Below are 14,256 nucleotides of genomic sequence, written 5' to 3'. Positions count from 1 at the left end.
TGGGATAAGGAGAAAGAACACAGTGCCTCGTTTTGGTATCTCATAAAGGGACGTTGGAAGAAGAGCAAGGGGCCGTTTTGGTTTTATATCACCCGAGTCGAAACAGGTGCCGGAGCCGTCCAGAGGAAACGGGTGAGGTGAGGTGAACTTCAGGGGCTGATTCAGTTTTAGCTCCGGTGATCACAACAGCTCCCCGGCGCTTCACCTCCAGCAGCAGCAGAGGCGGAGTTTCCAGGTAGACCCAAAGCCATCCTGATGGGATTACGTGCGTTTGATGGATGCCTCATTGATTAGAGGAGATGACATTGTGTAACAGGGAGTTGGGAGCCACGGCTCGACTTGACCCCCGGGAGGGACGCGGCTAAAAATTGTTTCGGAAAGTGCATGGGTGAGTGTGGGGGGGTGATTCACATTGAGTTGACATCAAACAAACAAGCAATCATTCGTCCAGAGTGAAGATGCAGCACGGCCCGAAAGATCTTGGTGTTTAACGAGCAGAGGGCGACTGCACGTTCATGTGCCGGAGGCTTCAGTCGCCTGCTCCACCTCCTCGGTAAGACGGGTATTTAAAGTCCAAAGCCGCATGGATCTCAACTGACAAATCAAATCCTATCAAGTCCTCTTACAGGAGAGGTGGTTCTGCTCTTCCCTGTTTGACAGCAGCTTTTGCCTTTCGTCGGCGGGGAAGCAAAAGATTTCTCTCACAATCCTTCAAATACAATTTTTTTTATTCTTCAGTTATTAGTAACTTTTTACATTTTACAATCACTATGTCGTTAACTATATACAAATCAAAGCACGTTTAAAAGAAAATCATTTCGTGACCCCGGGAGTTCGAGCCCAGAGTCGTACGTTCGCTCTAAACATTGGTGTAAATATTCTGTGTATTATAATTTCGCTTATTTTTCTTTTACAGTTCGTTGGACACAAATAAAACAGCGCCGGTGTCAAAGCTGGCGATAAAATTCAAAACCTATGTTCTCGATGCCTGGCTGTGATTTATTTGACAGATTAATCCTGAGAAGCTCGTCTCTAACTCTTCCGGCCAAGACGACGGTTCAAGTACAAAATCAGACACACAATCAAAAAAATAAATGTGTATATACTGTAGATAGATTGCATATTAAATATAAATAGACCCTCACGCAGCTCATCAGGGGGCCTCTGAGGTAAGAAAACATCAGCCCTGGTTGACAGATCCTTTCAATTCAAAGCTTCCCTTCGTTTTCTCGGTGTTCACGATATACATTTCATTTTCCTTCAGATGCTACCCGTGCTATTTGAACTGTTGCATGGCCTGCCACTGCCAGAACAGCAGCTACGTTCATTATGCAACCTACAGTGCGACAATACTGCCAATAGTTGAGCCTGACTTGGAGCATTTCAATACAGTTTTTATGAGCTTTGTTTCTATTATTGATATTTTAAAGGGGGGAATATATGTTGTCCGTGTATGATGTGTTTTTACAAATGTTCATTGCTGCAGGAAGCAGAGGAAGGAGAAAGTTTCAAAAGACGTCTTCAGCGTGGAGACGGTTTCTCTTGTAGCCAGAGTCCCAGCAATACTTCTCAGTGATGTTTCTGACTCTCCTCTGAGAATGGTTAAACTCGCCTACTCCAGACTGGACCGTAGATCCAGACCTGACTACACTAGACCAGGGTTCGCCTAGACTGAATCCAGACCAGACCACACAGGGCTGGACTTCACCAAGGCGGACAGCACCTAACCAGAGAGAACTACAGCTGATGTAGATCAGACAAGACCGAACTAGCCTCGCACAGATCCAACTAGATGACCCGTCAGACCAGAATCATAGGCTAGCGCAGCCTAGAGGAGTCCTAACCAGATCGCAGGAGTCCAGATCCAAGCGCTGGAGGGGTTCAGCAGATGGTGCAGGTCTTTGACTTCCCTCCGTCACCGGCTAGATAAACACAGATAAGTAGAATGTGTGGGCACAAGGTCACAAAACTGCCAATTTGTGTGATTGTGAACAAATTTACACAATGACAACTGATTGGATTTCCACACAAATTGGTGGAAAGGTGCATTACAGGTCGGGGAAGAACGCATCAAAGTTTGGGGTGGATTCACAATTCACTTTTTACTTTGTATAGCATTGCGAGAAAGGACATGTTCCTCCATGTTCACTATTCTTCCAGGGGAGTAACTCTGAATTGATCTAGATATTTCATTTAACATTTTTAACATATTTACATTTCCTGGCTTCCTCGTCTTCCAGTGCTTTCTTCTTGTCCTCGATGGCCTTCATCTTGGCGTTGTACACCTCGGCCTGTGCGTTCCATTGTGCTCTGTTGTGGTTCAGGCCGTCAAACATGGGCTGGATCTCTTTGTGAAACCTGGAGAACTCCTGCATGAATGAAGGGAAACACACCGAATGTGAGTGTATGTTATTCACAGTGTGGAATACACAGATGGTGGGTGTGTGTAGGGGGGGGGGGGGGGGGGGTTGTAACATGTCCCTATAGGCAAAGATGTTTATCGTAATGCCTGTCGCCTCCGTGTGTTTGTTTGTGTGTTCTTGTCCAACTACCACAGCGAGCTCCCATCGCTGCCGGGGCCACGTGGGTTCAACAGGTTCCTCTCTGCACATCCTGTTATCTGACCTGAGGTGGTTGAAGCTACAACAACACCTCCGTAAATCTCATAATGAGGCGGTGTGATGAATTATTTAACCCAGCGGTCGTTTTGTTTGTCTGTTTTTGTGCATGCTGTGTACACAATGTTTAGTTTTCTCATTCAGCTCAGTTGAAACAAAGACACCTTTTAAACCCTCAAATAGCTTCTGCTCATCAGGATTCACTGCACAGTCTGAGGCTTTAAAACAAAAAGTATTGTCTTGAAACTAATGCAGCGGAGGAGGTGAAAGACGGAGTTGAGTCGCTTTTTGGGCTTCACATTTCAGGAGATCTCACTTCTCGAAAGTATCCAGATTGATTGAAATGAAGTGAGTCAAAACAAGTCATTGGCAGAATCAGTTTTTTTACACAAGCTTTTGTCCAATCACAGCTGGATTCGATGGCTTCACTCCTGTTAGACTGGAGATGAGCTGGAAATTCAGCAGCTACAAACACACTCTGACTCCCGCTCTGATGTGTAGATAAAAAACGATCTTTACCTTGTATACAAAGGAGCACACGAAGTCGATGAAACCGCACTGCATCTTGGGAAGCTGCTCGGCACAGTTTCTGTCCATCATGGGCTGAGAGAGGAAGAGGAGAAGACGAAGGGGGTAAACAGATGCTCGAAAAAAATAATAATATATATATATATATATATGATTGATAGGAAGAGAAGGGGTCTTACGATTGGCTGTTGGTCCAAAACAGTTCTCTCCAAATCGCCCTGTTCCCAGAACTCAGCAGCGACCATCAGCGCCACCTAGAGACAAAACACACAGGAACACAAGATGAACAAGGTGACAAAAAAAAGACAAATGAAAAGCAACACACAGGTTCTTTCATCTTATAAATTAGTTCTTACGAACAGTGTAACAGCGACACTTCTCTAAATGATTGAGGATTTAACGTTAACGTAACTTTAAATGCTCTCAAACGAGCGTTCGACCAAACGCATGATATGTAACTCCACCCACTAGGGGTCGCTCAATTAAATTAAAAACGATAAAACGTTATCCAGGAGTCGGGCAGATTTATGTGTAAAGCGAATATGATGAATTTAAAAGCCGACCAAAAATTAAACAAATGTCTCTGGGTTTGAACATTGTGGGAAAAAAGTCCATGAGTCAAAGAATATATATAATTTAATGAAGCCTCGTCGCATATTTGACCTTAAAAGCCATTTAGCTCAGCGGTCATGGCTTTAAACCCTTATTATAAAAAAGAAAGAAAGAACAGCGCCCTATATAGTTTGTGCCATAATAAAAATGACCTGATATTAGACCCACACGAGGGAGGCTTGACTAAAGGAAGAAATTATAATAAAAAATCTATAATACATTTCCTCCTTTGTTTCCCGTGACCTTTTTTTGCACCTCGCAAGTTCCCCTGTGATATTTTTTTGAAATCGACCTGTTCACCCACCTTGCTCTGAACCTCCCAGGGTTTGGTGATAGCTGACAAGTCGCAGCCTGTCATCATCATGGCCCTGGAGGTGTAAGACACACAGACAGTCAGGGGGGGGGGGGGGGGGGTGGGGGGGGAGATGATGACACCCTGCCAGTGATGCTGATGAAGTGCAACGGTCTGCTGCTTTCACAAGCCTCCAGCACAGACACTGTACCCGTTCAAGCTGCTTTTTTTAAAATCAGAAATACATACATGATGATTTCCTTCCTGATGGCGTTGTTGGAGACGTAGGCTATGGCCTCCTTCTCGTCCGCCATCGGCTCGGTGGCGTTCACAATGTTCTGGAACATGGTTCTCTTCCTGCGGGAGGACACGCACACCAGATAACAGACGTGAGCCCAACACATAAAACATAAGAGGATTGACGGGGCTGCGGCTAAACGTTGGAGCCGCTCGAGGGCTACTTCATGTCTGAACACTGAACTGGGGCTGCGGCGTGACAGCTGCGGTATTTAGGGCAAAGTATTTCTCAGAGAACCCACTTGAAGTAAAGGGCCAGATCCGTGGCGATGATGCAGACGTCAAACAAGTGCTGCACGGTCTCAAACTGACGCTTCTGGAGGCTGCTGAAGATGTTCAGGCTCTGCACGAGACAAAGAGAGAGAGAGAGAGAGGAGAGGTCAGGGCGAGCCTCCACGTTTCCAGCCGAGTCTGTGAACCGAATTATTATCTCCCGTACCTCCTCGGCCATGAGGGTCTTGCTGTACTCCAGGTGGTGCCTCTCCATGATGGAGGAGCCGTGAAGTTTGGCCAGAGGATGTTGACTCCTACAGAAAATTAGATAAAATAATAAACTGACAAGTTACACACACGTACCTGGGATTTCAAAAAGAACCAAAGGAGGAGTGAATGTGTTTGGACTTGCTTGGTCTGGTAGAGGTTGTTGGTTCCTCTGTGGTCGATATCGTGGCAGAACGCGGCAGCCACCATGGCAAAGGCATCTAGATCAGAGTAGTACTTCCTCAGCTTCCCTGTCTGTCGGAGGACACGGACACATCATTGATTATATATATTTAGATTATTATAGATTAAAATGAAATGTTCTATCCATCGAAATCATCTTTCTGGGCGTTTAAAACCCAAAATGGACAAATATTTGACGTTATAAATACTTGTATTTTAGGAATGTGGAAAATGTTAAACTTGGTTTGGTCAAATTCTCTTTATGAAGAAATAAAACATGTTATGGGCCGGTGTAAGTGGTTCAGTTCCTTGTAAGACGTGTGTTTAACTGTCACCAGATGTATTGTGTTATATTAAAAGTGAACAGGACCACTCGCTCTCTATGGGAAACAGGAGGTGATGTCCACAGCTACAGACTGGAGGACAATAGCGAAAGCACCGGGCCGCCCTCATGAGACCCTCCTGTTCAGCAGCTGGGGCAGATGTTGTGCAGGCTTTACCTGGAGCAGGCAGAACATGGTGTGGCCCACGTTGAAGCCGTGCCTCCAGTTGTGGTAGGTGATTGAGCGGTAACCCTTCCTCACTGTGTACATCCACCTCGTCAGCGTCTGAGGGAGAAGAGACAATGATGTGATGTTATTTGTCCAGAGGGCGTTCGGCTGAGCTGTGACCCAGCGTGATGTCGCCATGTTCTTTTAAACAATAAAGTACGCTCCAGTCCCTGTGTCCTAGGAAACGCGCTCTGCCCTCTCAGCTATAGGCGGCTGGGTTCCACCTCGAGAGGCTCATTACGGATCACGACAACTGCTCTCAGAAAAACAGACCCCAGGCAGTTCACGTTCTCAGGCTCATCGGGGCATCATGCAAGAACATGTGCCCATCCTAAATTTCTCCTACATCTGTTGGCTTGTGCGAAAAATGCAACGTCACATTCAACGAAAGCTTCTATCTTCACAAAAGAGTGGAATAACATCGTTGTGAGTCGTGAGCACCCCTGAGCCATGAATCTAGAATCTTATAATTCAAACTGCAGAGTCAAACTGAAGAATGTCAACATAAATATTCTGTGTAAATTGTGATTACCTATAAAAAAAACTTTGTAAAAACGGTTCTTGCCATTGTCTCAAAACAAACTCATTTCATTAAAATAAGAAAATGAGCCTCACCTGATTGTCACACAGATTATTACATACATTTCAAAGCTCCCTGCAAGTTTCCACTTTGTAGTTTACAAACAAACCCTTGAGAAGTCCTTCCCTGCCCTGTGACGCCCCGTGTGACTCACCTCCGCAGGGACTTTAAACTTCTCGACCACTCCGAGCTCGAAGAACATGCGAATGCCGGCTTTGATGAGGCCGTGCTCGGACACGGGGAAGTCGCTGAAGGAGAACTTGTACAGATCCTCCCCGTTGACATTGTTGGCCACCGGGCAGGTCGCTCTCTGCGCAGACAAACAGAAAACATTCATTTTGTGTGTGTCTGTGTGTGTGACGACTAGATGACAGAGACACACACGTGGGACTATCACAGAGTTTGATCTCATTTTGTCCAAAAAGATCAAAGGAAACGTACCAACAGTTTGTACATCTCCTTCTGGTCGCAGTCTTCAGGCTCAGAGTCGAACTTTTCTTTGGTGTTCTGGTAATGAGAAGGAAAAAAAAGCTTTGAAATGACATTGAATTCTCACATCAGCAACAAAAGAGGAGGAGAAATATCCTGGTGTCAGGTTTTCAGACACTTCAGACGAGCAGTAACCCCCGTAAACTGCCATCTCATCTTATCAAGCGGATAAACGATCCGAGCTTCTGCTAGTCCTTTAATAGCTGCATCTGGAGGACTGCTACTCAGAAAGCTATTCACACCGCAAGAACCTTTAACACCTTTTAATTCCTGCTCGAGCGGCCTCTTGAGCAACCGTCGAGAGATCAAGAGCACGAAGGGAGTGCAGCTCGATACTCACCAGAATGGACTGCATCTCTTCGGGGGTGCACTTGGTCTGGTACATGAGCATCTCCTGGGCGATGTCTTTCCTGTACTCCATTCGGTTCAGCCGGTCGTAGGTGTCGCAGACCAGCACGGACCAGCCGAGGAACTGGGTCAGGGCCTGGAGCGGACCATGGAGGGGAGGATGAGAGCTATCATGTGCCATTGTTGTTTATAATTAACAAGTCATTAATTAAGTTGGTAAATACATCTCTGGTTGCTTTCCTTCACACAGACAGACGGCGTGACATCCAAAATAAAGAAATATGAGAGAGCGAATGCACACGTAGCTGACCTCTGTGATCTGTTCATCGTGCTCGTCAAACGGTTTGCCATCTTTCCGGTTGAAGAAAGTGGCGATGCCCACGATCTCTTCCTTCTTGTTGACGATGGGCAGCGACAGGACGTTCTTGATGACGAAACCCGTGTCGTCCACGGGCTCTTTCTGAAAGACATTCACATCACATTGTTTTTAAATCTGGGCTCTGTCTTTTCTCAAGTCATCATAAGCTAAACCAAGTTATGACCTGGGCACACAGTGCAGGGACAGACTGGATGTACTTGTTTCGGATGTCTAAATTGCACGTTCTATATGTTGCTGTGAAAGCGTCCTCACCTGGAAAGTGAAGAAGTCGTCCGCAGCCACGTTCATCATGTTGCAAATCTGCAGTCACATGAAAAAGAACATTGGATTTGGACAACTTGATATTTGTACAAGTGTTTAACTTTCAATCAAAGCTGCCTTTTGGGGACTTACGAAGCCATTCTCTGCCACGTAGGTCGGCAGTCCGCTGACTAAAGCCCAGTGATCTGCAGGTGGACCACTGAGAGAGAGACAAACACACAGAGTGGAGTGAGCTGGAGGGAATCACTCCCTGACGAGCATGTTTAACAGTGCTGATGAGGCTCAGGCACACGTTTCATCCACAATTCAAATCGGTCTCCAAGAAACACTCGTCAGAAACCATCAGAACTTACTGAGCTGCAAATTAATGATTGACAAAACGAAAAATAGGAAGTTATAAAATGTGGACTTGTAGTGTTTCAATGAATTGTTGTGGGTGCTGCTTACGGTATGACTTTGATTTCCTCTTTGCCTTCCAGGAGGTAGTCAATGATCTTGTAAAAGATGACTTCCTGTGTGAAAAGGAAGAAGCCTCTCAGAAAAAAAAAACTCATCCTCTCCAAACTTTGTTGGACAATGGAAAAGTTTAAAAATGTAAAATGCCAAATGTGTCAAAAGCTGAAGGGAATTAATTTGTTACCCTGCCGTCTGGTGTCTTTGGACCTTTATAGGGTTCCACGTCTCCAAGTTTCACCGGCCATTCATCATAGAATTCCTGCAGGTAAAACAAAACAGACCATCATTAGAGCCTGCAGCCACCGAGGCTATCGCTCTCTCACTCGCTAGCTCTCTCTCTTCTGCAGGACCAACCTTCTCTTTGGTCATGTCCAACAGGCCCACCGAGTATCGCTCACAATTTAGATAGATCCTAACAGTGTAGAGGGCTTTGTGGAACTGTCTCTCAATGTCCGTCAGCTCCTCAAACACTTTACTGGCCGACCAGAGCAGCACCTGCGAGACAGGAAACAGGGGTCAATGTTGATGGAGCTGGTCGGTGAATTAGAAAACCCCAACATGTGACTAACAGGGAATGTTTTCAAGTTGTGCCCGGTGATGAGAGATTTCCCGCTTGTTATCATCACAGTATGAAGGTCATTAATTCAATTCAACACCATTTGAAAAGTTTACCTGGCTCCTCCTGGACTCCACGTTGAACATGTAGGTTGTGTGGTGCTGCAGGGCGATGACTTGGGTGAAGTTCATGTATTTGTGGAAGAGCTGAGGACAAAATCAGATCAGACGTTTCATTAATGCAAACCCAGATTCTAAAAAACATGGCGCAAGTCATTGTATAAAAAATAGAGGTAACGATTTGCGTATCCTCCGATTGTAGCTAAAATATGACGAAATGTGAAGTCAGCAACAAAAACTTAAACACGTCTTTTCTGGCCATGTTTGGCTAATCTACACACAGATTGCACAGCCATTGCACAAAGGTTTATGTAAATATACATTTTGTAAGTCTTCACAGGCTGATTGATCTGTCAAGTGTGTGTTTCTATTTTAATACTGATGTTCACAAGAGGAAAAGACGAAGACAGCACCTTCCTCTGTGTCTATCCACCAAACACAGAGAACACAGACACACTATAGTGCATCTTAGCAGTTAAAGCTTCGTCTTTCTTCTTCAAAAAGCTTTTTCCTTGTGACACACTCTTTATGGAAGTGTGTGTCAGTGTGTGTTCGTAGCATCTGAGTAACAGGGAGCGATGGTGACTGAGCTTTGATATCCACGACTGAGATAACATATTCCTAATTAAATCATTATGTCTTTTTTGTGTTAGACTTGAATGCTCCAAAGCAACCGCGTGGAGGCAGTCAGGTCTGATTCCCACTGACTTAATGGGAGTGCGTTGCTCTCTACTGGTGAGATGTAATTACGGCAATAATCTTTATTACCAGCTGCTGTCGCGGGCTGATCATAAAGCTGCTTATTGTTATTGTTTTCACATTGTTGGTCTGTGTGTGTGTGTGTGTGTGTCCTGGAGACACCTGCTGTGTGCCGTTTATACACACAGTTTTCACTTGGACTCATGTTTGTGTGTCTGAGTGTCTCTGGACAGATGTTGTCGCCATGACGGACTCAAGGCTGAACAACGTGCCGCCACAAATCGTTGTGTGTTAAACTGAAGGTCAAGTTTAAATGATACATATTATTGTGTTATTTTATTTACTGAGTACTTGTGTAACAATGTGAGTACTGATCTAATAAGGATTACTAAGTACTTGTACCATGATATAGTATTATCTAGAGATGTTTCACAACAATGTGGTACTAACTACAGAGTATAGTACAAACTAGTATAATGTAGTACCGGCAACTGAATACTTATGTACAAGCATATCATTGACTTTTTACTACTAAGTACTTAGATAAAAATGTAGTAATGACTGCTGTTTACGCATGTGATAATGTAGTAATGAGCACTTATTGAATAATGTGTTATTAACTCCTAATTGTTGGGTCAGAACATCAACATGCTGACATGATTAAGTCCCATGATAATCTCTAGTTTAGTTGTATTTTAAATATCTTGAAAGTAGCAGAAAAGTAACTGTGGATATAAAACAATAATCAAAGTATAACCAGTGTATATTACAGCTGCTACTTCTTAATGCAAAGAGGAAGTTTCTGTGTCTGATCGTTTTGTCTGATGTGTGAAACCGTCAGTGTCCCTGAGCCAATCAGAGGGAAGCTAGGTGATTAGAGAGTGAGTTCTTACAGCCTCGTCCTCGGGGGTGAACTTATCGGCTCCTATTTTGTTCAGCACCATGACGACTCCGAGACATTCCTTCTCCACCACGAGAGGGAACGTGAGCATGCACTTGGTCTTGTATCCAGTCTGCTTGTCCACAAAGTCACAGAACTTGGGATTCTGGACGGGGGGGAGACAAAGGAGAGTGTGTGTTAGGTGTAGTTAAATCCAAAAGAGGTCATCACTAACACACAACTACACAATGACAGTGTTCATTTCATTCTGTGCAGTTCAGTCAGGATGTGCCTGTAAGATGTGATGATTATTCCCCACCACACAACAAGCAGATCTAATTAATAAAACATGCTTTTTACTTTTTTTCTTCAAGTTTAAAGACTACATTTCTTCTGGAGTTGTGCTTTTACACAACACAACACAATTGAGGAAACTCAATTATGTTTTATACTTCCTCTCATGCTCACATTAGCAATAAATGAATATATATAAGTCTTTTCTTTTTTATATATTGATGAAAATTATAAATAATTATACCCAGATGTACTTTTGGCACAAAAACAAAGACTTTTAACAAAAATTGATTATGGGTTAAAGTACATATATTAATTATTTAAAATCATTTTACTAATATATTTTATCACTAATTTTAGATTTTCTGCATTGGAAGAATTTTACAGAATTGCATTAATAATACAGGCAGATTAAAATAAAGTAGAAGAAACATCACTTTTATCAGTGTGCTGGTAAATTATTGATATTTAATATTTGTATACCATGCCCATTTAAAAATATATTTTGTTTTGTAAAGCACACAATCTACAGTCCAGCCTGTGATTTGTAATATATTTTAAGTTTATGAAACAATAAGGTAATTTCCTCTATTTAAAGGTCATTTTCACCAATATTTTTTACAGTTTAATTTCCAATCTCCTCAGTATTTTTCAGACTTCCCTCCTCACCTTTGAGACGTCAGCTACACTTTGGGGCTTTTTGCAGTGCGCAGTGAACCCGACGATGCCCATGTCCAGGGGGAACACGATCTCCCCCTGCGGGTGCACCAGGTTGACCTCGTACTTGGAGGTGGGGGTCACGTCAAAGAGCGAGGTGGCGAGCTCGGGTACTCCGTTTCGAGAGCGGCACATGTAATAGCTGACCCTGTCCGCCTGCAGGATCAGGGCGACCCTCTGCAGCACCTTGTGCAGGGGCTTCTCCACTTCCCCCACCTTCTGCAGCTCCTGGATCAGCTCGAAGATGAGGGCGGCCTCCTGCACGGAGTTAATATCCTTGAAGGAAGCGGTGTCTTTGACATCCAGTGGCGTGGAGAAGGCGGCGGTCAGGGCCTCGGCGCGCAGCTTCTTGTCAAAGTACTCTTTGGCGAACTGCGGGTTGTTCTCCAGGTACTTCTCCACGCTGCCCTGGTCTGCCATGATGAACTTTTGTAGTTTTCAATATATTCCCAGTCCCTGTTATTCACAGAAGCATCACCAGCCAGGGGGGACGAATGGAAGCGGTGAGGGGAGCCGAGCCGTGGCCTGCTGGGTGGGGAAGGATCAGTAGCGGCCGTGTACGCGGAGGTGCATCCTGCTCCACGGTCCCTGAGGGAGTCACTAATGCCTCCCGTGTCCACCGACAGACAGAATAGGACCAGAGCAGGGCTTAGAGGCTGAGAGGATCAATGTGGCTGCTAATTAATGTGACGTCACAACATTAAAACCCCTGCTCTAAGCGTCCTTAACCCGCAAATCCCAACGCTGATCATTTTATATCAGGCACTGCTCCCGGCCCGAGGCAGGAGGCAGGAGGCAGGAGGGTGTGAGACCGCTGTCAGGTCAAATGCCGGCGTGGACCACAGCAGAGAAACACCTCATGGTTTCATCTGACGTGAAAATACACAGTGACACTAAATCCTAGTCAGGCTTTCTGCTGGTCGGGTCAGTTTTATTTATATTAGAGTCGAAGGGCACCTGAGAACACACACGTCCTCCAGCCAGGCCCCAACAGTCCCCTTATGAAACCCCCTTTCTATTAGATCCACTAGATCTTTATTTGGCTAAAAAACATTTCAGATTATTTTCAAATTAAGATCCATGAATTGTTCTCTGAGAAATCAAGGGACATATTAAAAAAATGTCCTGTCTCACAACGTTAAAGAAATTAAAGAAAGTAAATCCTGCCGATCTGGATCCAATAGTGAACTTTTTGTGAGGGCAGGTCTATTAATAATATTATTTACCCACAATTCCCACCATGAACAAGCTCTTGGCAACAGAGGTAGCTCCATGAGGTGCCTGGCCAAAAGGGCAAACCAGCAATCCGTGAACAGAGCAGCTTAAATCCCAGGTACTGCCCTCACACCAGTATCGAACAGTTCCAGTCCAACATTGAATGACTCGTCCCAGTTGACTACACGTATCAAAACAATGCGATGATCTCAGCCTGAGCTGCCTCAGGTTCAGCTCTCCTCTCCTCGTTGTTGCTGCTGCAGAGGAAGAGGAACCCTGAATAGAATCATCCACAGAAAACCACCGGGCTCCGAGCCATGGTTGGTCGCCTCTCTTATTCCCTCACCCGTGTGCTCTAATGAAATCACCATTATTATGGAAGAATGGGCCTCGATGTGGGCATTAGCCAATTAGTGGGACTTGGACGTCTGAGAACAAGGCCCGAAACAAAGATGGCTGGCTATTATTAACTGATCTTACTGTCTGGTTAGCCGCTGGCAGGCTGGCAAGACAAGGGGTTCCGCACTATTTTTCGCTGCGGGGATTAAGGCAAGCTTATCAAGGGAGAACTACAAAAGGTGTGTGTGTTTGTGTGTATCTGTGGAAGTGTGTGTGTGTTTGTGTGTTTGTGAGAGGCAGTGATATAAATAAATATGATCAATTAGAGAGTGGAATTCCACAGCAGCAGAAACTGTTTTGCTGATGCAGAAGGCAAATTAAATGTATGAGTGTAAGAGAGTGCATGAGACTAAGACAAACTATAAAATTGTATAAGAAAAAAAAGCATTTTGACAAAGATTTTAGAGTTCAAATTTGAAAATAAAGAATATTCTAAGAGTATAGAATATACCGCAGTGTAGGAAAGTAGGAATTATTTGATTTCAAACTTGATTTAAGAACCTGAAGCTCTGCAGTTCAGATGTGGAGCAGACACACTGACAGCCTGAGGCCCTGGGTGGTTAAACGATGGCTGATAAAGATCTGACAGGACGGCTGAGGCTAAATGTCATCGTATTTAACGTGTCTGCTAAAATGAAGATCGATGACAACACTGGGATTTGTACAGTTTTTAAGATACAATTGGATTATCTAGGTCAACCTGATAGAGCCTCAGACCTCGTGGAGTCAACAGTGCTGATGCAGCTCTTTACATTAAGGTCAAAGGTTGAGGTTGGATTGCATTACATTTATGTAGATAGACAAAAGAAATAAACTTCACTTCTACGACGAGCTACTGCTTTCAACAAAACTCTAAAACTCAGACTGGAGCAGAATGTGTTTGACTCTGTGCTGTATTTTATAAGAGATCATTTGGGTTTGAAAGTTACTCAACTATCAACTCCCATCAAAACGAACAAAGAAATGGCCGCCTGCTTTAAGCATGACGTTACAGTGACATTGCCAAAACACACACACACATACACACACACACACACACACACACACACACACACACACACACACACACACCTTATGTTGTGTCTTGGCCGGTCTTGACGATTATGAATTATTCTCACTGCTTCTGGCCAAATTCCAGCCGCTTCTTCTTCTGAGTGATTGCCGTGTTTTCCAGCGGCTGAGGCCGGTGGTTATGCAACTGCAGATGTTTGGCCGAGCTGAGCTCTTCTATTTAAACAGGCCGTCAAAGGACCGGCTCCATGACCTCAGTGCAAAACAACAGCGGCAAGTCGGTCATGAATGA

General features: G+C 44.4%; 1 protein-coding gene across 1 annotated transcript; it reads right to left on the bottom strand.

Moving 5' to 3' along the window:
* Positions 1 to 709: 709 nt before the first annotated feature.
* On the bottom strand, positions 710 to 11,967 carry pde6c (phosphodiesterase 6C, cGMP-specific, cone, alpha prime). Its single transcript, XM_062378874.1, has 22 exons — positions 11,292 to 11,967; positions 10,342 to 10,494; positions 8,747 to 8,836; positions 8,429 to 8,569; positions 8,259 to 8,333; positions 8,066 to 8,130; positions 7,751 to 7,817; positions 7,610 to 7,657; positions 7,289 to 7,438; positions 6,971 to 7,114; positions 6,583 to 6,648; positions 6,296 to 6,451; positions 5,511 to 5,618; positions 4,973 to 5,082; positions 4,787 to 4,874; positions 4,590 to 4,690; positions 4,300 to 4,407; positions 4,063 to 4,126; positions 3,326 to 3,400; positions 3,138 to 3,221; positions 2,216 to 2,369; positions 710 to 1,922 (listed from the first exon to the last, which is right to left on the bottom strand). Exons 1-22 carry the CDS (start codon positions 11,757 to 11,759, stop codon positions 1,882 to 1,884), a joined length of 2,556 nt encoding a protein of 851 aa, XP_062234858.1. The 5' UTR covers positions 11,760 to 11,967; the 3' UTR covers positions 710 to 1,881.
* Positions 11,968 to 14,256: the final 2,289 nt, after the last annotated feature.

The sequence above is a fragment of the Platichthys flesus genome, chromosome 20, assembly GCF_949316205.1.
Source record: "Platichthys flesus chromosome 20, fPlaFle2.1, whole genome shotgun sequence".
In the NCBI taxonomy this organism is placed as follows: domain Eukaryota; kingdom Metazoa; phylum Chordata; class Actinopteri; order Pleuronectiformes; family Pleuronectidae; genus Platichthys; species Platichthys flesus.
The sequence above is the reverse complement of the archived record's forward strand: the minus strand, read 5'-3'. Positions and strand labels throughout refer to the sequence as shown.